At 37.2% G+C, this 21,686-nt stretch overlaps 1 protein-coding gene across 1 annotated transcript; it reads right to left on the bottom strand.

The window, feature by feature from the left end:
• Positions 1-8,043: 8,043 nt before the first annotated feature.
• On the bottom strand, positions 8,044-15,847 carry LOC107552658 (chorion-specific transcription factor GCMb-like). The gene is made up of 5 exons (XM_016234594.1): positions 15,752-15,847; positions 15,258-15,510; positions 14,599-14,711; positions 14,091-14,216; positions 8,044-8,964 (listed from the first exon to the last, which is right to left on the bottom strand). Exons 1-5 carry the CDS (start codon positions 15,845-15,847, stop codon positions 8,059-8,061), a joined length of 1,494 nt encoding a protein of 497 aa, XP_016090080.1. The 3' UTR covers positions 8,044-8,058.
• Positions 15,848-21,686: the final 5,839 nt, after the last annotated feature.

Genomic DNA, 21,686 nt, shown 5'->3' with positions numbered 1-21,686 from the left:
AGATCCGTGGGGGGCTCGCCATCAACTGATTTCTAGAACTTTCCGTTCCACCGCAACAAAAACCTGACCTGTATTTTAGGCCAAACAATAACAGGAATATTTTCATGTTTAATTTGCAAAGAGATGTAACAATTAAGAATTTTCTTCTCAAAGCAGTTAACTCAAATCAAACTCAAATAACATTCTCACAAAATTATCAATATAAATCAAATTAAACTCAAATACAACGTTGACAGAATATAAATTAGGACAAAACCCATATTAAACCATAAATACATTAGTATAAACTCAAGATTCTACATAAAACATACAAAGAGGTTTTATCCCATAACTGCATAGAAACTTGTTTACTGATCGTTATCAGATTAGCATTCGACAAACTTCGATAAAATCATACCAAAAGCATTAAACACTCACCAAATCCATGTCAATCAATGATTTTATGAATAGTGACAAATGGTGATCTTCAGTAACGCTAATCTGCGTCAGCTCTACTCTGTCTCTGTTTTACAAAATGGAGGATTCAACTCTCCCTCTGCAGGGGAGCACGTTATCGGGAGAGCAGACTTAAAGGGCCAGAACCCCTTTTTTTCACATACATGTTGCAATTGAATACGAAGACTCAAATAAATGAAAATCAAATGAAAACATTATTTTCACCCAAAAGAAAACACTTCACTTTCTTTTATGAATTTAAAGAAAAAAAATTGTAATAAAATGAAATAAATCACTGTTATGTATTGTGTGTTTTGTTTAATTAATTTCCAACTCTTTCTGTGTGACTTAATCACCTGTGCTACATTCAGAAAAAATTTGCAGCAAAATTTAGAAATTTGGTTGATTTTACATGAAATTACCCAGATAATATTATTACAAAAAACAGCTATAAGCACAGGGGAATCATGAAAATATTGATTACACAGTAATTAAACAAATGCAATTCTGATCGTGACTCTCTTCAATGATAGAATGCTCAAGCATATCTGGTTCATCTCATCAACAGACATATGTTGCCCATTAGTCAGAAAAGATGTCAGAAACACGTCTCCTTGCAGCAGATTTTAATTTCTGCATACAACAGAGGAAATCCTGTTGCTGTTTTGAACATTTTATGAGCTCCTCGTGACTTGAGGCTAGCACAAAAAAAAAAATTTTAAAAAAGGACTTTTATTAAACAGACAAAATATAAAAAAGCAGGGCAAAACTTAACTGGCACACATGAACAGCCAGGAGAGCCACAACCAGAAGAACCTGGACTCTGAAGGTACCCGGACTGGAGCGGGTTCATGAGTGACCTCTGAGAGCTCCTGGACTGGAGTTGGCTCCGAGGCAGGCTCCTGGGCCAACAAGGCAGGAAGCTTAAGTGTGGCCGGCAAAGCAGACAGCTTAGGTGGGGCTGGCAGGGCAAGGAGCTTGGTTTGAGCCGGCACGGCCAGGAGCTTGGTTTGAGCCGGCATGGCCAGGATCATGGGTGGAGCCGGCACGGCCAAGATCATGGGTGGAGCCGGCATGGCCAGGATCAAGAGTGAGACAAGAAGAGTGGGCTGCTCAGTAATCTCTGGGACCACCAGAGTCAGGTCCTCCTGGACCACCAGACTAGGGACTACCAGAGTCGGGTCCTCCAGGACCACCGGACTTGGAATCACAGAAGTCAGGTCCTACAGGACCATGGGACTTGGAATCACAGGAGTCAGGTCCTACAGGACCATGGGACTTGGGATCATCAGAGTCGGATCCTCCAGGACCACCGGACTTGGGACCACCAGAGTCGGGTCCTCCAGGACCACCGGACTAGGGACCACCAGAGTCAGGTCCTCCAGGACCACCGGACTAGGGACCACCAGTGTCGGGTCCTCCAGGACCACCGGACTAGGGACCACCAGAGTGGGGTCCTCCAGGACCACCGGACTTGGGACAACCATAGTCATGTCCTCCAGGACCACCAGAGTCGGGTCCACCAGGGCCACCGGACTTGAGATCACCAACAGGGAGAGGAAGCCACTACTCCTGCAGCAGTTGCCTCTCCATTCGCTGGCAACAGTAGTTGACCACCTCCCAATAAGTACAGGTTTCTAAATCCCCCAGCTCCTCCCAATCAAAAGGGTCATCCAGTCCAGACAGGAAGCAGCAGATGATGGTAACCTCCTTAAAACCCAATCCCTCGACAGCATCAAGGAGGCCTTGACCAAATATCCCAAAAGGACAATTGTACTGGTGGCATAATTGCTGTCTTCTTGCCAGGGATAGGTCTTGAGAAGCTGCTTCCTGCATGGCAGGAGCTGGGTACAAAAATATACCCATACAAGCACTGGCTGACTGCTGGGTTCCAAACTGGTTGGTTCGTTCTGTCCCGAGTAGCAGACAGAACCCAAATGCAAGACAGCCAGGCTAGCACAAAAAAATACTTTTATTAAACAAAGACACAAAAAATAAAACAAAGCAGGGCAAAACTTAACTGACACACATGAACCACAAACAATGACATGAACGTTAACAAACCAACACAGGACTGCAAACAAAAGGAGAATATATAGGGCAGATAATGAGGGACAACAGGTGGGACAACTGAAACAATAATGAGATAACAAGAAGGGTGAGGTCAGGCAATGAGACAGGAGAGCACATGGCACCAACAAACACACAACAAGCCATGTGCACACAAAAAACACATTGTCCTCTGGTGGCCACTTAGGGCACACCAGCAGAATACCGTGACACACACTATGAACGCAATTAATCCAGCATGCAGCATCGTCTCGGATAGTGAATTCCGTCACGAAATGTATGTCACAGAAACCGACCAATCATGTTGTGAATGTATCTCTATAACCTTTGGTTTTAGAGCTTTAGGTTCTGTATTAAAAATGCCAATGTGAACGCTAAGCAGACCAGGACTAAATATATAATTTTCCTTTTTGGTCCAGACCAAATGAACCAAACGAACTGAACTACAAGTGTGAACACACCCTAAGGCTTTTATTAGGTCTAGGATCTCAGCTGAATTTATTATAAAGCTAAGTACGATTTGGAAGCCTTTGTATTACATTGGTGTTTTAATGGGGGGGTTTGTACTATGATGGAGAGAGATTTAATTTTTAGTCTTTTAATGTGCTGATCATTGTGATAATGTTTTGTCGAAGATTTTCTTGTTATTTATACTAATTTAATAAAATTATGTGTTTAAAATCAAAGACATTAGGGTTTTTAAACAGATAAGGCAGCAAATTAGATATAAATAACTATAAAGGGGACCTGCTAACTATTGACATTCCGTTGTCATTTGAGGTGTAATATAGGCTAAAGCTTACAACTTAATAAAATATTGGGAATATGTATGTAACGGCCCATAACTTTATTTGCCAAAATATCAATGTTTTTAGTTTCAAGGTTAAAATATAACCATGGACATAGGCATTCTTTGACCTTTGCAACAGTTACACTTGATTTATGTTAAGTTCCTCTTCTTCCAATCGCACACATTCCAGCACCAATCAGTAGCCAATATCTTGTGCTATGGAATAAAGACTAACCTGTTGTTATGCAGTCGTTCATAACAATCAAACAGTTTCTTTGGGCTGGCATTCCATTTGCTAGCATTCTTGCTATGGTTCATGGATAAGGACAAAACAACAGTATCCATCAGTAAGACTGCTTCCTCTGAAACCTATGTGTCAGATCAGATGTGCAGTGTGAAAAATCTCACACATCCTGTTTGTCCTATTCATGTGATCCTCCAATTGACAAGTTCTGTGTATTTGTGAATTTGGAGAAACAAATGTTTTCTTATAATGTAAAATATCATCATAATCCTTGATTACTGACTGGAATACAAATACAACTAAGAGTAAATTGAATATATGGAGGATTTTAAATCTACTGTATCAGAGAAATGTATCAGAGAAATGTTTCTATAGATAACTTTTAAAATCTTCAAAATAAACCCTTCCATGTACATATTGAGTATTTGACAAATGCTTTTTAAATGCACTCTTGTGTTAGAAACTTGTGAAAAGATTTTAAAACTCTTCACTTCACTGGTCAAAAAAGCATGCATGTGCTTTCAAAGGGCTTTACATCACATAGCACTTCAGATGCTGACCTGATTGAGACGAAAGAGGTTGAGACACAAAGAACAAAAAGAGTTGATGCATGCTCTTATGAGTTTGTGTGCACCAGACTGCAGGTGGAGAGTGTGAGGAGCATGAGACCTAATGGCTGATATAAAGGAACAATAGAGACAGTAAGAGGTCATTACTCAGACTGTCATAGCACACACCACCTGCGCTCTCTCCTGTTAATGCTTTACACACACACAGAGAGAGAGAGAAACAGAGAGAGACTACTGTGACTGTCAGACTTCATGGTAAATTAATAGGATATTGATTCAATTGATGTGAAAGTAATATAAAATGTGTGTTTTTTTTAATAAATGGTGTAATAAAGAAAAGCACAAGTAATAAGTGGTATTATTACTTTACAAAGTTATTACATTGAAGTGTTTTTTTATTTTTATTGTTTCTTAGAAAAATAATAATGATGGTTAAAAGGTCAAATCTGACCATGGAATGAGAGTGGTATTTGCCTGCATCTAACAATAAATGTGATTGCATTCACAGGATAATCATATTATTGATGGAGCTGTAGCTTACCAGTATTTTTTTTCTAAAGCAGTATTTAGGTAAACATTTAATCAATATGTGTGTTTTCTGATAAACAACCCCATGCCTTCAACATTGCCAGCATGACACTCTTGCAGTTTAGCTGCATTTAACACAAGATGGGAAATATCTCTTTTAGAGTCAGTTCTCTAGAAGTCCAACTCCAGTCTTAAGTTTTAAACATTTACTAATGGCTTGTGTATCTCAAAAATACCGAAGATGATATGGGGTCATATGCAGTGAAGTCCAAAGCTCAGTGTGTCTTTGATCACAGGGATGTGGTGCCACTCGTGAATGTGTCTTTGAAGGGCTCTGTGGTTCCAGAGAATATCATGCAGTCTTTGAGTCTGGCCTATCTCCTGTTCACTGTTTGTAAACATCACCGCTTCAAGTTAGCAGCAGATTATTATGGCTACCAGCCTACAGCAGAAATATGATGTTTCATTAACAAGGTTCGGGAGGAGCACGATCAGATAATCAATCAGTTCGGCACAGGTGGAGCTTGTTTGTTAAACACCTTAACTAGCAATACGCATATATATACAGCCAACTTACCTCTGTCCCACGACAGTTTTCCAGCATCCCTCCTCCACCCCAACTCCTCACTCTTATTCTATTTCTCATCCCAATTTAGGGATGGGGGAGTTCTCTGGGTTCAGGCTCTCTCCTGAGCTCGGAGCCCTCCTTCTGGACAGCACGCCAAATATGCTTACCAATTGCTCAATTCAATTATGTTAGTGTGAACTCGTGAAATATGGGTTAAAGAGATATAGAGTAACATCAGTCATATTTTCATTTAAAAATGTGTCCTTTAAAAATGGCTTGCCTGTTGTTTTGTTGATTACAGGATAATGTATGACATGAGCCAATCTCCAGTGAAACTGCTTGTGTTACAAAAACACAGAGACTACTGTTTAATGATAAAAATACTCCTCTCCATTCTTTTAACCTAATATGCAGAAATAGCTGTATAAGTCATTACATTTACATGTAGTCATTTAGCATACACTTTTATCCAAAGCAACTTACAAATGATGACAACAGAAGAAACATTAGTGTTGAAGCTTTCACAGAGGAGGTTTTGGACACCTCCTTTCACTTTTTTATCATAAATCAGAAAATGCTGTAACAGCCATAAAAAATTATTAGGAACAAAATGAAATATAAATAAATGGGATTGACGTATGAACAAACCTCTCTGTAAAACAAATGGAAATTCTGGTGTATGTAAGTGCTACTGAAGTGGGAATGATTGGCTCAGAGCTTGAGAATTTTTTTTTTGAAAAAGCCTTTATAGAAACATATTGTAATTGTTACTTTTCTTTCCACTAGTCATGTAATGGAGATCAAATAACCAAAAATCTTCAAATTGATCAGTACACGTAAAAAGTACAATATTTAATTTGGCTTTAAAGGGTGATTTTTCTTTTAGGTGGTGCTGCACCACCAGGAAACGCTCTGAAATTAAAATATTGTTTACATGTGATATTACAGTTGTGTGGGAGGACAAAATGGTCAACCCTATTCACACTGGGTTGATGACAGTGAAGACTCCATCACCTACTACATTGACAGGATAATATAATTAATCAGGATGATACATTAACTATATTTACAGGTTGATACCTATGGAACGGTTTAGGTAGAAACCTATCTGAAAGCAGACATTTATTCAATTCCATTTGATGGGGCTATGGAGAATAAAAACTTTTGGTTTCCTAAACATACTTATGACATTAAATATGGCTGAATGTCATCGCACTACTTTGGTTTGGGTAAATGTTGCCATTTTTGCCATGTCCCCAGGTTATGTAAACTAACTTCTACTATTAAAACAAAATCTGTTTACTAAAAATATTCCAGGAGTTTCATAATAAGATTTACCTATTAGAATATTATATATATTAGAAATGTTAATAAAATTCATGTTAATACAATTACAAATAATTAAATTGGTTTCTTAAATTTCAAGTTTAATTTTCTTAAATTGTGTAACAAATCTGAGACATTTACAATCTGAGACATTTACATAATTAAGTCTGATTGACCTATCTTTGTAATGAAATACTCCTTACTTTATACTGCAAAAATACTGATGTAAAAAGTTACACAGTTCAAAGGTTACAGCATAACAGGAATGACCCTTGTTGACAGTTTGCATGTCTTTGACCTGAATTGCAAAAGTATCATCAAGATGAGAAATGTGGTGATGAGAAATGAAAGTTTGTATTTTTCAACTAGCTGCAGGTCAAGAACAATCACAACGTCTGGCTAATGCCAATCAATCACACAATTATTCACAAACAAAATCATGACTGGTGACTGACATTACACTAATAAATACAGCATTTGTGTAGGCTAAATAGAACATCTGAAAACATAGCTTAAGTGTGTGTTAGTTCATTCCTGCATGTTTGTCTGTTACAAAGTGGCTGTGAGGAGAGATGCTGTCAGCAGCGGGTATTACAGCTTCTTTGGCTTGCACTTATTGCCTGTTAACAGTCTCCTTGCCTTTATATTTCTGTGTTCTCTTTTTGCTGGACTGTCAGATATTTTATCTGTCTGTTTAATTGTATCTCTTTTTCTATGTCAAGTGGAATGGTTGGAGGTATGTAGCCTGTCTGGGCACCTCTCTCATTTCAAAGCAGCCGATTAATTGTTTGTGATTATCCTTGATCCCTTTCTGACAGTGGAATATTCTTCGCTGGATTCAGATGGCTTATGAAGAGTGTGTTCGCTTTCTCTCAGATGCCTTAAAAGCTTTCAGTCACAAAGCCCATGATTATATGTTATTACGTCATGTTTTAGACTTCCTATATGGACATGCTGAACAAACATTGGTATTTTTAAGAAATTATCCTGTGAGTGAAAGCTAAAAAGGTATTAGGCTTTTCCTGTTTTACAATCCCAAATGTGATGACATGTATTGATTTTTTTTCTATGATTCTTTGAGTTTCCTCTTAACGAGATACATTTGACTAATATAATTAGTGTCTTTTTTTGTTGTAGATGAACATATGTTTATTCTAAAAAGTATCACGCTGTACATGCCCTCAGTTTTGTTAGAGACCATTTTAATGAACATCAAATATAAAAATAAATAAAAAACCTTCCTGCCTTCCTTGACACTTTTTTATTACTTTATTTCAAATACAACAGCTAATTAGCAATCATGGCTTTAATCACATTATTTGAATATATGGAAATGTACTCAACACTGATGTCAGTCTGTCTTGATCAATATGAATCAAAAGTTTACATAAAAATCCACCAGTTATCTACAATCACTTTAAAACTAAAGACATTAAAACAGCTCAAATACTGAATATAAATAACACGTTTCTTTGTACTTTGTTTTTTAATGTTTGTTTTTTATGCCGTTTGGTTTTTCTGCAGTCCCTCAGTATTCTCCGCTATCGTACCTAAAAGGATGTGACATTCGTTCAGGGTAACTGTTTGAGCTGTAACTGCTGTAGCGATAGCCCTCAAAGTTTTCAGACCTCTCGATTTTAGCTGGGAGCGTGTCCTGGTACGAGAGGGCAGATTTGATCACCCCCGAATCCTCTGGAATCTTCAGGTCCGAGTAGGAGTTGGAAGAGGCTTCTTCCAAGATTGAGTTACAGTTAGACAGGCCTTTCACATCATAGATATTCTCTCCATATTTGACAACAGATGGCTTGGGGCATGGCTGGTAGGACACTTTTGTGGTTGTGGTTATTATAGTCTGCAATGCTGCTGGGGTGGCAGGGGCAGATCCTGTGTACCTACATGGGTAGTCACTGTTGTAGTAGTGGTGGTTGGTGTTGGTTGCCAGTTGAGAGTAGTCTCCTCTATCCCCATAGGCACCTTTACTAAGAATTTGCTTCCAACCATGATGCTTTCCTGTAGTTTCTGCATAGCTCCGCTCATGGCTGCCTAATGGACTCGTGCCATGAGGCATGCCACTCAGACTGCTCCCCGACTTACAGGGTTCTGTCTCAGCTTGTGGGCTAGAAGGATCCTTATACAGTGCTGGTGGATAAGGCCCTGAGCCAAGGTACCCTGGGACTGCAAAGTCATACCCACAAGGAGGGCGGGTCATATACAAACGGTGGTTGGCAGGCTTCTGCAGTGAGCTCGGAGCATCCGCCATGGCCGCTGCTGTGTGTGTGTCATAAGGGAACTTGTAGGGCTCTGTGTTCTGGAAAGGAGGATAGTGTTGGGTCTGTATTGGGAAGTTGGACTCTGCAATGATGCTGAAGCGCTCTGGGCCCTCCATGGTGAGCTGGTGGATATTTGGAAAGGCCATGTCATTGTAACGTCCAGGCTAGTGAAAACAGAAAATCGAAGATAAGTTTTCTGCAAATGGCGCCTCATATGGAGAACTGCCAAAAATGCTAAATACCTAATCCACTCAAAAATCATCATATCATTGTAAACAGCAAATTTTTAGTTCTGTATACAAAAATGTATAGGTTTTTGATTCCCTACTTACTTACTCTTACTTCAAAAACAGCTATTTTACCACCTCATTGCTGAGGAATATGTAGCGATCTAGTATCCATTCTAGACTATTTTATTAATAAAAGTCATGGGACAGCGTTGACAAGTTTCAGTGTATGAGCAGTGCAATCTGCAACCTCCTGATCTCTCGCTCTCTGTGTGTGTGTGTGTGCGTGCGTGCGTGCGTGCGCACTGGTTTGGGTGGTTTATGGGGACAAAAATTGGTATAATGACATGGGTATGACAGAGGTATTACAATGTAAAGGTGGTTTATGAGGACACTGCCTATATCCCCATAATTCAAAAGGCTTTTTTCTGAAAATATAAAAATGCACAAAGTTTTCTATAAGGGGTAGGTTTAGGTGTAGAGTTGGTGTAGGGTGATAGAAAATACAGTTTGTACAGTATAAAAACCATTATGTCTGTGACCTCAAATATATGGCTGTTAGGAATGTCGGCCAAATTTACTACGCCACCCCTACTTTCTAGGGTGAGGGACCCTAACAATGATATCTTTAACACAGGTAGTTCAAATAAATGAACTAGAAGCCAGAGTACAAAAGGTTAATACTTTATTAGAATAACCGATATAATCCTTTTCCATGGATAATATTATTAAAATAACCGGGTTGACAAATGTTCCAAAAAGGATGCAAATACAAAACTGAAATAAAGTAAACCAACTTAAATTAAACTATTAAATTGCATTGTATAAAACCAATTATATATATGATACCCAAGATAAGGCGAATCAACCCTGAATCATAAACTGGATAACACAACACATGGGAGGAAACAGAAACCCAAAATTATTAAAAACCACTCAAACCATACCTGAAACAAACAAAATCACAAACCAAAAACAAGACCTCCCATACCGTGGTACACCAATCAATAAAACACAATTTACAACAAAATGAATATCATAAAATCACAAAAGTTATAATACCATGAAAACCCAATAAACTAAATATAAAGCAAACACCACAACTAATAAACAAATCTAAAATTTTAGTGGGAAAGAAACGGTGGCCGCTAAATCCGAGAGAGGATTTAAACCCTGCAATTAAAACCAATTGACATTTTTATTAGACATAAAACCCCCATATTTCACCTTAAAACAAACAAAATACTCACGTACCTTCCAACATTGCGCTATGACTCACTTTGATGACTGGACATAACGGTCTCACTAAAGGCAGAAGTGGGTTGCAATGCAGTATATTCTGTACAAATGGACACTCGCAGCCGAGTATGAACACAAGAGCGAACATTAGTAGCTGAAACCCCGCTTTAAACGGACCTTAAAACAAACAAAATACTCACGTACCTTCCAACATTGCGCTATGACTCACTTTGATGACTGGACATAACGGTCTCACTAAAGGCAGAAGTGGGTTGCAATGCAGTATATTCTGTACAAATGGACACTCGCAGCTCAGCCGAGTATGAACACAAGAGCGAACCTAAAATAACACATCCTAAATTTATGGCACCGCATTTCATATCATTTTCACTTGTCAATGAACTTGGCCATGCACTCACATTAGGTAGCTGAAACCCCGCGGAGTTGCACGCACACCGCGTTCTCGGATCAACAGGTCACCAGCACGAAAATAATCGCTAAATTGTCGAGAACAGCAATCACACGCACGAGCAGTTCTTCCAACGCGTCAATACAGGAGAGCAAACCACACCCACACTCGTTCATCGAGCGGAGAACGAGAACAAACGCCATTTCATTGAAGCCCGAGAGACTTTAAACGTCACCTGTCCTATCGCGTCACCTACCCCTTAAAGGCATAGCAAGCTCATTCCGGTTACATGTCTTTGAAGAGTCCCTGTAAACCACCAATACCAACATGTGTGTTTGTGTGCGAGTGATGTATGTGGATTTGTGTGCATCACTTAAAGTGCCCTTATTATGGATTCTTGAAAATTACCTTTCATGCAGTGTGTAACACAGCTCTAAGTGAATGAAAACATCCTGCAAAGTTTTAAATCTGAAAGTGCACCGTGTATAAAGTTATTGTCTCTCAAAAGAAAGAGTTGACTCTGAATCATTGAAACAAATAGTTTTTAAAACGAATCACAAGCTGTTTCATGTTGACGTCAACATGAAACATTAGCATACTGCCCGCCCACTTGTTGGTCTTTTCAGGTTGAACTGAATGAAAATGCAAATTCATTCTTTGCCACTAGGTGTGGCTTTTGGAGCTGTAAAAATAGCGTTTCCCCGGTAACGCTGTACACAAAGCAGCACTGTGCTCACAAAAGCTGCTTTATCAGGCATTACAGGCATGATGAAATGAAAATGAGACCAATTGGACCAATCAGAGCAGATTAGCATCACGCAAAGGAGGGGTTTGGAAAAATGAATCATTGAGCGAATCGTTTGGGAGTTGTTGAGCAAGTAAGGTAAAAATAAATGCATATTATAAGACAATGAAAGTGTTTTTTGACCTTGCATGCATGTCAACTTGTTGTTGGGGACTCCCAAAACCAAAATATGAACCTTTCATTACTCCCATAATAGGGGCACTTTAAAGCAGCACATTAATATAGAACAGTGATTAAACTGACTTCGAAATACCTGTGCATTAAACAATGCATACCTGCCAGCCAGTCAGAATCAAGTGTTCAGACAGATCATGGTACAACAGTTCTTTCTGGTCCTCGAATCTGATTGGCTGATAAGAGTGTGATATTCTAGTGAACTCCAACCGTTTCACCATTTCTATCACTCCACTTGCTGTGTTTCTCACAGCGAGTGTAATGGCGGAAGCCCTAATCCACTATAATTTAAAAAATGATACTGTTTTTGTGTCCCGGAATGTAGTTTTAAAAAAATGTAGGTGAAAATGTATTCATTTAGACTTCAAATATACAGTTTGTTAATAAAGATAACGTCTATTTGAAAATTTGCTTAAACGGTTTCGGAGATGTAAGCTCCAGGGCGTCTGCGGGCGTTCAACGCTCATGAACCCACAGAGAGCAGCCTCACCTCTTCTGGAGCCGCTGGCTCTGATATTTCTATAGTGGCAAAACATGAGATATAATTTGCATTGGGTAAATATAACAGGGAGTCTTTAGTCTCATTAATCTATTATTTGTTCCAGAGCAAATAGTTTTGGCTTTAGGCAAAATCTCATCACGTTATATTTTATATAACATTAATGCTGTATATCAGAGCGCACTTTTGACTGAATTGCCTAGAAACTTTTATAATGACTGTTTTTGTTGAATATTAAATATTATTGTTCAATAAATATTATTTATATAAATAAAAGTAGTATTTAAAAATAGTATTTACTATTGAGAAATGTTGTATGTGTTCGTGATGGTGATTTTAGTTACAGTATTCCACCATTAGATGGCGACAAGAGACTGTTTTATGAGTGAGTGCTGAATTTTATAAGCAAAGACTTTTATATTGAAAGAGACTGAAACAGGGTTTTAAACAAATAAGTTATTTTTACTTTTCAACAACAGCTTGTAAGACGAAGCCAACAAATGCACTGAGCAGCGCTGTCATCGGAAATCACCCTTAACAGATGAAAGATATCGCTTTCCTCAGAGGACATTCAAACTAATGTTTTATTGTGAATATGAGATTGAGCTGAAGAATAAATCAGATGCAGGTAATCACACTCCCTCAGTCCCTCGCTCTCTCTCATAATACTCTACAAAATACAGTGAGCTTTTAATACAGTAATACAATAAGTGTTCAATGAAGCAACACAACATTCCTTCATTACTAGTTCTAAAGTGACGTTTTCTAATGAGTAACCGAGGCTTGGGCTCAGCTATTAAACGGTCAACTTGAGATTTGAATCAGTGGCGGAAGGAAGTAGTTCTGCACAAAAGAGGGTTTTTAAAACAACAACTTAACCATTGTTGTTTCTTAAGTGTTTACACACCCTTGCCATCGAACTGTTGTATAAATGCAATATCTCACTCGTAACAGTGTGATATGGTTGTATATGGCTTGTCTACGGCCAAATCACAGTTGTGCTGATATACAGCCATATCACACTGCTAAAGGAGTGATATTGGTCATATATAAGTCTCAAATATTGACATTATTTAAGATCTGCACAGTCTCTTGCTACATCTTATAAGTGTTAGGGGAAGTTTTTCATACTGAGTGTTTCCTATAATTTCAGTGGTAACCCTTTTACAGCTGGAACAATGCGATATGGTTTTGTTACTCATTCATGATATCTTATGGTTGTTTAAAGAAAACTTAATTTATGTTTCTTTACCTGAAGCAGACAAAGAACACTTATAAATATTATGGCCACATTATAAAGCCTTTTTGATGTTTACAAGAATATTTTTGTAATGTTACAGTAAAAAGCCACTCATAAGATATAGAAAGATACTGTGCAGATCTTAAACAATGTCAATATATGCAACATATAAAACACTATAGAAGCATTATACAAATCCCTTAACAGGATATATTGTGTTCGTTGTGTGTTAGAAATCATCATACTCTTAAAGTTGTAACCACAAGGTGAGTAGGTTAATATGTTATAATGTCTTAAGAATGCCCTTCTAATGCATAATAAAATGGCTACAAAGAAGGTATAGTTGTGTGTCTGAAAAATGTTTTCTAATTGCTACATAATAATGAAATGCTCCATCTTTATTTGACCCTCTAACTCTAGCACTCTCTATTCTAATTCTATTCTTTACAACAAAAAATTGCACCTTTTAGACTTGCATTCTATTTATTTACTAACTGCCTGTTTTCTTAAAAAAAACTAAGACTTGCTTCTCTAATCTTTTTGTATTATATCTATTTGTTTTCTTTTTATTTATTATACAATTAACAAAAGCAAAAAAGGCGTCTAACACTAGCTTGCTCTATTCTTTTTCTATTCTGTCTGTTTTCTTTTTATTTATTATATGATTTAAAAAAAAACTTGAATATGTGTGTGTTACCTCTGGCTCCACCAGTCTTCTTTTCTGTGAAAAGTGAGGTGAAGACATCCTTCTCTTCACTGCACTCCTTCTTGCCTCTGTTTCAGACTTACTCTCTGGTCTGGGGTGGTCATGTGCTCCTTTAGCCTTAAAACAAACAGCGTGGAGTGAATTGGGAATAGGGGAAAATCTCACATTTATATTCATAAATCATAACTATTTACAGTGAGATCAATATGTGCATTTAAAGCTTATGGTTTTTCTAAAGTATTTAATACTTAGTAAACTGTCAAATTAGTTGTTTACCTATGTCTACTTGATGTTTATTTCTACCTTCTCTGATTCATCAAAAATGACTTGGTGTACTCCAAGTATAAAAGTTTATTCAGTAATATTAAATTATATTTTTGACTTTAGGCTCCAGCCCCCCAAGGTCTTGAATAAGTAAAAAAATATGTCATTTTTTGGTTATTTGACAAAACATTTCTAAAATGACGTTTGCCAAAAAAATAAAATCAATTAAACTCACCTGGAAAAAAATTGCCTTCCCATCTACTCTCCAAAAATTGGTTACTGGATAGCCACTGTGACCTCGGCACGGAATCAACTCGAGAGCTGAGTTACAGTTTGGACATAGCTTTTCTGCAAATGTATGAATAAACAGTATTACTAAAACTATTTTGTATGAATAAATATTTCTTACTGTGCATTTTACAGATATGCAAACAATTACCGATTTTATTTTTATATTTTAATGGAATGCTCATGTGTAGCTTTATCAACTGAACACAAGAGGTTTTGACTCAGTGTTTTGACAAGTGTACAACAAGTGTTTTGACTGAGCCAAACAGTCAAGGTCATGAGTGAGAGGGTCAGGCTATACTGACATAATAGTGTCTGCCAGGGTCTGTCAGTCTATTGAGCATTCTCACTGGAAAATCTATTAAGACTGATTAACATGAGTCACTGCAAAGCCTACACTCTTAGAAATAAATGTTCCTAAAATAATTCACAGCTTAATGCTGCAAAATAATCTTTTTTTTTCTTTCGTTCTAGTTTCTTCACACTACGCGCTACAACAAGCCTGTAGTGTAAAATATGTTTGTTCGTTCTTATCAGATTCGTTTCTAACACGACCAACTCGTTTGGTAGATGCTGGTTGTTAGGAGAAAAATTTCCTGAGCGTACTTTGTTGTTTCTGTCGTGCTTTGTCACAGATGGCCGGTCTCAGCTGAAGTTTAAACCCGTCTGGGAGAGAGCAGTTTCGTGAACACACCACCACACCAAGACAGGACTTCTTCAGGATCTGACAGTTATGGTTGTTGGTGTTTCTCATGGCCCATCCGCTCAGGTGTCTTTGTGCGTTCTTATCTTCACTGCTGTAGATATAACGTACATATCCATCCGTCCACTCCTGGAACGTATCATACTGCTTCGTGTCCTGGAAAAATAATGTTTTCATTATTATTACCATATTCAGATGTTTATTTTGCGAGAGGACATCTAATCATTATGCAATTAAAAAATTTGGACAGACATATAGAAACTATAAAATTATTTTTGTGTAGCATACTTTGTACAAATTAAACACTGAAACAAGAATGAATAGTAGCTATACCAAAATAAAAGGAAATATTCTGTTCCGCTTTGCCTACAAATGCGGAAAAATATTAAATATTTACCTGTGGAAGCTTGGGGTCGTTTATATCCCAAGTCAGCTTCATCCCGAATGAACAAACGCAATCTGAGCTGTCAAACTGATCTGAGGATTTGGACATGATGCGAGTCAACTCCGGATCATAGCAACCATAAGAATTAAAAATCAGCTTGAAGACAAAATTCTGCTCGGAGTTTAGATAATTAAAAAATATATATCGTACATCTCTAAGTCACGTCTTTTAGTTTTTTACTTCCAGAAAGCGTCTTTATTTTCTCTTGTAAAAATCCAGTCCGTCCAGGTGCGCTTCACACAGGTAATGGTCTCAGGTAAATGCTGCTGTATATATGTAAAGAAGAAGGCTGGACTTACACACACACACACACACACACACACACACGCACGCAGTACCTCAAACACTGAGTTCCTTCACTTTAAATGATCCTTGCGCTTCTCAATAACGAAAGCTCGATATTTGACTACAGGGTGGAAGTGGCACAGTTTGTGTTAAATACATTTTCCTTACACATTCCAGATTTTATCTTTGCGTTAACAGTTTTAAGGTGAAAAGTACAGCCTCTTTTAAAAGTGAACCCGACGGTGTGGTATTTCATGAGTAGTCAGCGAAATTTATGCGAGCGACTTTCACTGGGACTGAGCCGAGGCTGATGGTCACACAACAGGACTGGTCCAATTGGTAAGGTAATGCGATCTACTGCAGGTCATTAGTTGTTGTGTGTAAACGAAAAGCCGCACTGCTGACACAACACGGACCGGTCGTTAACACAACAAACACAACGCAGCTCATAAATACGCACCTTTTATGTATCTTTGCGATCACCGATGATCATTGATTGAAAATTACAAATGCAAGTGATTTTCAGGTGATGCATCCACCCTGGACACGAAGTTTAAATGAATGGCGTTGTTTTTTTTGTTTTTTTTTCGTTTGTAACATAAGGATTCAAATAATAATAATAATAATAATAATAATAATAACAGACTGCAATACCCTTGTAATTAGGTAATCTATTATCTGTCATCTAGAGTCTCAAAGTAATCTCATTTCAAATATTCCAAAATTCATCATTAAACAAATGTAACTGGTATCTTGAAAAGCAAGCGAGTCTCCTGCTAAAATACATACAGTGTCTGACGTCTGAAAAATGACAGTCTATCTATACAAGAATTCAAGATACCATATACTAAATGATAGGCGTACTGTAAGCTACATTAATGTGTTTTTAATTTAGTTAAATGTACCTTTTGGGCTGCACGGTGCAAATGTAAGCTAATCGTGTGTTTTTTTTTATCCATTGTGGTTGTTCAGTCTAAAAATATATTTACAGTGCAAGTATAAATGCATACGTATTTTTTTTAGTTGGAATCTTCTTTTTGCAGAAAATGTCCTAATTTTTCACAAACAATAATGCGTTTTTCTTAAGACGATAATGATACTCATTCATACATACATATGAAGGCAAGCTGTTTTATTTTATAAATTTGCCGTAATATTAACGAGACACTTATCACTCAAGTACGAGTACCGGTTACGCATTCGTGGTTGCAATTATTATTATTATTGTTGTTGTCGTCGTCATTATTATTATCGTCATTATTATTATTATTAGGCCTATTATTTCATTTTATAAAGCTATTGCAGCCTATCGTTTGTTCATTCTTTTCTTTGTATTATTGCCGTTCCTTTGGATTTGCATTACTATTTTGTCATTCTAAGAAGAACAGAGCAACAGTGCACTGATCACTTATCATTGCTGTTTTGATCACTAAATTACTTTTTGTCGTCACCGATATATATATATATATATATATATATATATATATATATATATATATATATATATATATATATATATATATTACAAAGTAGTACAGTTGGCAAATGTAAAACGTTGTAGATGTAATTTGCGCACGCGTACACACAAATTCAGAAAGGATTATTTTAGTCTCACTTGATTTTATTTTTACTTTTTACTTTACCACCATTAACGTCTGATTTCATGAAAGTGTCTGAAATTGTGGTGCGCAATGTTCCTGTATTTTCAATAAACGCAACAATGAAAGTGTATACATCTACCTAAAATGTACCTTCATAGAATCGCCTGAAGCATTTCAGGAATAGACTGTAATTTCATAGCACATCATATTAGTCAATTACCGGGCACAGACGCCTGTAACCATGAAAGCAAATGTTGCATGCATGTATAAATGAATAGATAAATGCATACATGCATACATACACACACACACACACACACACATACACATTTATATGTGTTTTATATGTAGAGAAATAGTATTTTCCACTGGTATTTTAACTCGATGCCAAGTCGGCGTTTTAGGCAAGTCCATGCACAGCGCAAATGACGTGAATTTACGTAGGCCTTCTAATTCTGATATAATTCTGATATAGGCTAAACCTCTAAATTGATGGTCAGTATGACAATTTATAATCTGCTCGCTTTTTAAATGCTGAATTGGTTTGAGATTTCGTCAGAGCATCTCAAAGAACAGCACAAACCACCCAAGGACGCCATGAATCTCACTGAAGTTTTCTACGAGGTTGCCATGGTAATACATTTTTCTGTAATAGCCTACATTTTCGCAACAGAGAACTTTTGATCAATTTTTTTGCTGCGGTTTGGGGCTGTTGTTTTGGATTATGAAGTGCCTTTCTGTCTGCGTCAAGAGGTAATTGCCATGAAGCTGTTAAAAATGCAAAAAAATAAAAAATAAATAAAGCCATATATATATATATATATATATATATATATATATATATATATATATATATATATATATATATATATGCCTAAAACCTTTACCCTTTGAAATAATTTGACATTATTTGTACACAGGCCATCAGAACCATAAATTCTATGTTAGACAGCAGTCCCAAAGATATAAGGAAGAAACTCTCCCAGTAAGATGACCATGTCGGGCTCTTGTAAGCATACATTAATTGCCATTACAGAGTACGGTGGTTACACTACACTTCAAATGAGCGACGCTCCCATCCCATTGCAAGCAAGGCTGCGCTCTAGTGGACAACAGATTTCTGTACAACACAAGCAGACCGAGTTCACATTAGGAAAAGGGAGAATTTCGTGGCAAACACTTTTGCGTTGTCATTTCTTACAGAGTGGACTTTGCAAAAGCGCTGACAGACAGTCTATTTGTAAAGAATAATAGGGACTTTGTGTTTGATACAATGTTCATTTTGTAATATTTGATGCTGTCACCAGATTATGAAATGCAGGTGGCCATTTCTGAAGCACTCTGTAGGATGACACCAAGGAAACCAAGAGAAGACTTTGCTGGTTCCATTTCAGAAGCTTTGCTTCAGCTTTTACTTCAATTCATGACAAAGATTTTTAAACTATGTTTAGGCATTTATTTTTCACTGTTCAAAGTACTAGAATCGCCAAGCATGTTTTGGTTTTAAACCATATTTTTCAGGTATTGGAGTTCTTCTATTGTTATTTTTTTTAAAGGACTGTAGGACATTTCTGAATGAACTCAACTGTTATGTTGGCAACTCAAGAGGGTATATTTGAGTTTTGTTTATTTTTTTTACAAGCAGGCTTTATCCTGTCAGCGTTGTCCGTAAAGTTTTGACATGTTTGCATGATCTTGTCCCTCTGTCCTAGAGTCTTCTATTTCCCTTATATTCAGGCATTTCTTGATTCAGCTGAGATAAGCATGAAACATTTTTCTACAAGGTGTTTTTCCCCCCCAATAAGCTACTTGTACACTGCGATTTCTCCCACCAACCAGTGTTTGATTCTTTTTAGCTGTTCAAGCCTGAAGATGAGTTTCTAAATGAGTGGATTCAACATTGGAACATCAACCATTAGTTTCTTTGTAAATAACCCAAAGGTGTGCCCAAAATATGTTTTAATGTACAAAAATGTACTTTTTTTTCAATCAGTAGTGTAACTAAACTTAGCTTCCATTTGTGGTAGAACACACTGTGGGAGTTGTTTCTCCTGCCTAAAGATGTTGTCAACATGTATGATCTTCAAGGTGGGATTAATCACAAATGGCAATGACCACTAGCATTTCTTTAGTTCATAAAATGTTTATCATGGCTTTCCTTATTAGTATTAAAACTAAGTACAAACCTGAAGTAGATTAAATGTGATTTGGAATTGCTTTTAAATCTCACAGTTCATTAATCTTATTTCTTCAAATGTCTATTTTATCTTATTGCTTTAGAGCGTGATGATCGGAAGATATTGGAAGTTTACAGGAGTACCCCACTCTCCCATGGAGAGATCACTGGCAAAATTGTCAAAATCATCTTTAGTGCAGAGCACAACATCCAAACAGCCATGACAAAAGTGTTTCCACCACAGTCTTCCTCAGTTTCAAAGGTGTTGGCATGGACTGTTTCCCAGTTTTTAAAGAAGCATGGTCATGTTTAAATATATCACATACATACCAGTGGTTATAAATTACATGTCCTTTTTTATTACTAAGCTCTGTAATTAGGGGATTGCTTCACCAAGATAGAAGGCACACACACCTTACACTCTCTAACAAATATGCTTTGTTGAAGTTCATTTATAGTACATTGCTCCTTATTTATAAATATGAAATATTGTCTTATACAGGAAACCAGCATGAACAAACATCCGTGCCACAGACTTTTACCAGGCATGTTTACCTAACTGTGTAAAATTTCTGTAAATCTCAGTGTTTGCATTGAGAGAGCAGCACGCATCTTGATTTCTGCATTTCATTTGATAAGACAGATTAGTATCTGATTCTCTCATGGAAATGTTTTTCTTTTCTTTTCTTTTCTTTTCTTTTCTTTTGTAGTCCATCTGCTGCAGAACCCAAAGTCATCCATCAGGTAAATATAATCCAGATAGCAAATTAAAGAGGTTGTATGGGCACCCAGTTTCACCAACTTCCAGTCATATTTTCAGCGTTCCCCTTTGAGTGGACCAAGCAGATATGTACATGTACTCTGATAGAAAAAACTAAGTGGTTTTATGCTTTTCTTTCTTTGGTGAGTGAAGAGTCAAAGGAACTCAAGGCCAAGACATCTTTCAATTTAAGGATAATTCAGATTCGTAGGAATGCTGTGTGTGTGTTTGTGTGTGTGTGTGTGTGTGTGTGGTCAGGCTAAGGGGGTAGGAAAAGTGCTCTTTTTTCTGGGGAGTTTTTTTTTTTTTTTTAATAACTGAATATACAGTATGTATATATGCGTGCGCGCGCGCGCGTGTGTGTGTGTGTGTGTGTGTGTTTCTGTTTGTGCACAGCTTTCCCTGTCAAACAAATAAAAAAATCTAAATATTAGGTCGGGTCGGGAAATGTTGAGACTTTCTCACCTCCACGCAGTACAACAGTGTGTAGCACACATGATCGGCACATGCACATCAGCTACGTTTACATGCACAATTTTTGGTTCAATCAGACTGGATTCATTCCGATTTATGAATCTGAATGTAGTGTTTATATGAACGCTAAAGAAAGTGATAGGGTTGATGTGCGTGTTTATATGTCACAAGCTTCAAATCGGAATTGATTTTTTTTTTTACATGCGCACACTGCACAAATATAGAGTTTCTCACTGTTTGCACATAACCACTCTCCTACAAAAATGTGTTTGTTTTTTAACAGCAGAATTAATATTTATTAATTTATGGATAAATAAGCTATACATATAAACCGCTGTGCCGTGCTGCTCATATTTATCACACAGTAAAAATGCCCCTCCCCGGGCCCAAAAAGGGTTGTCTGTGGATGAGAAAACAAAACAAGGACTGGTGGGAGGTTGTCCTGCTCCACTTCACAGTTGCCGAGTGAAATGAGAGTTTTATAATGACAGGACACGCATTTATACAACACTTTATTCAAAAAGAAGAACCGCTGGTTCTGCACGTCATTACGCCATTCCTGCGTCATTGCACATTGCGCAGTTCTTTTAG

The sequence above is a fragment of the Sinocyclocheilus grahami genome, unplaced genomic scaffold (genome assembly GCF_001515645.1).
Source record: "Sinocyclocheilus grahami isolate Dianchi unplaced genomic scaffold, SAMN03320097.WGS_v1.1 scaffold455.1, whole genome shotgun sequence".
Taxonomy (NCBI): domain Eukaryota; kingdom Metazoa; phylum Chordata; class Actinopteri; order Cypriniformes; family Cyprinidae; genus Sinocyclocheilus; species Sinocyclocheilus grahami.
Note: the sequence above shows the minus strand (reverse complement) of the source record. Positions and strands in the feature narration are given on the sequence as shown.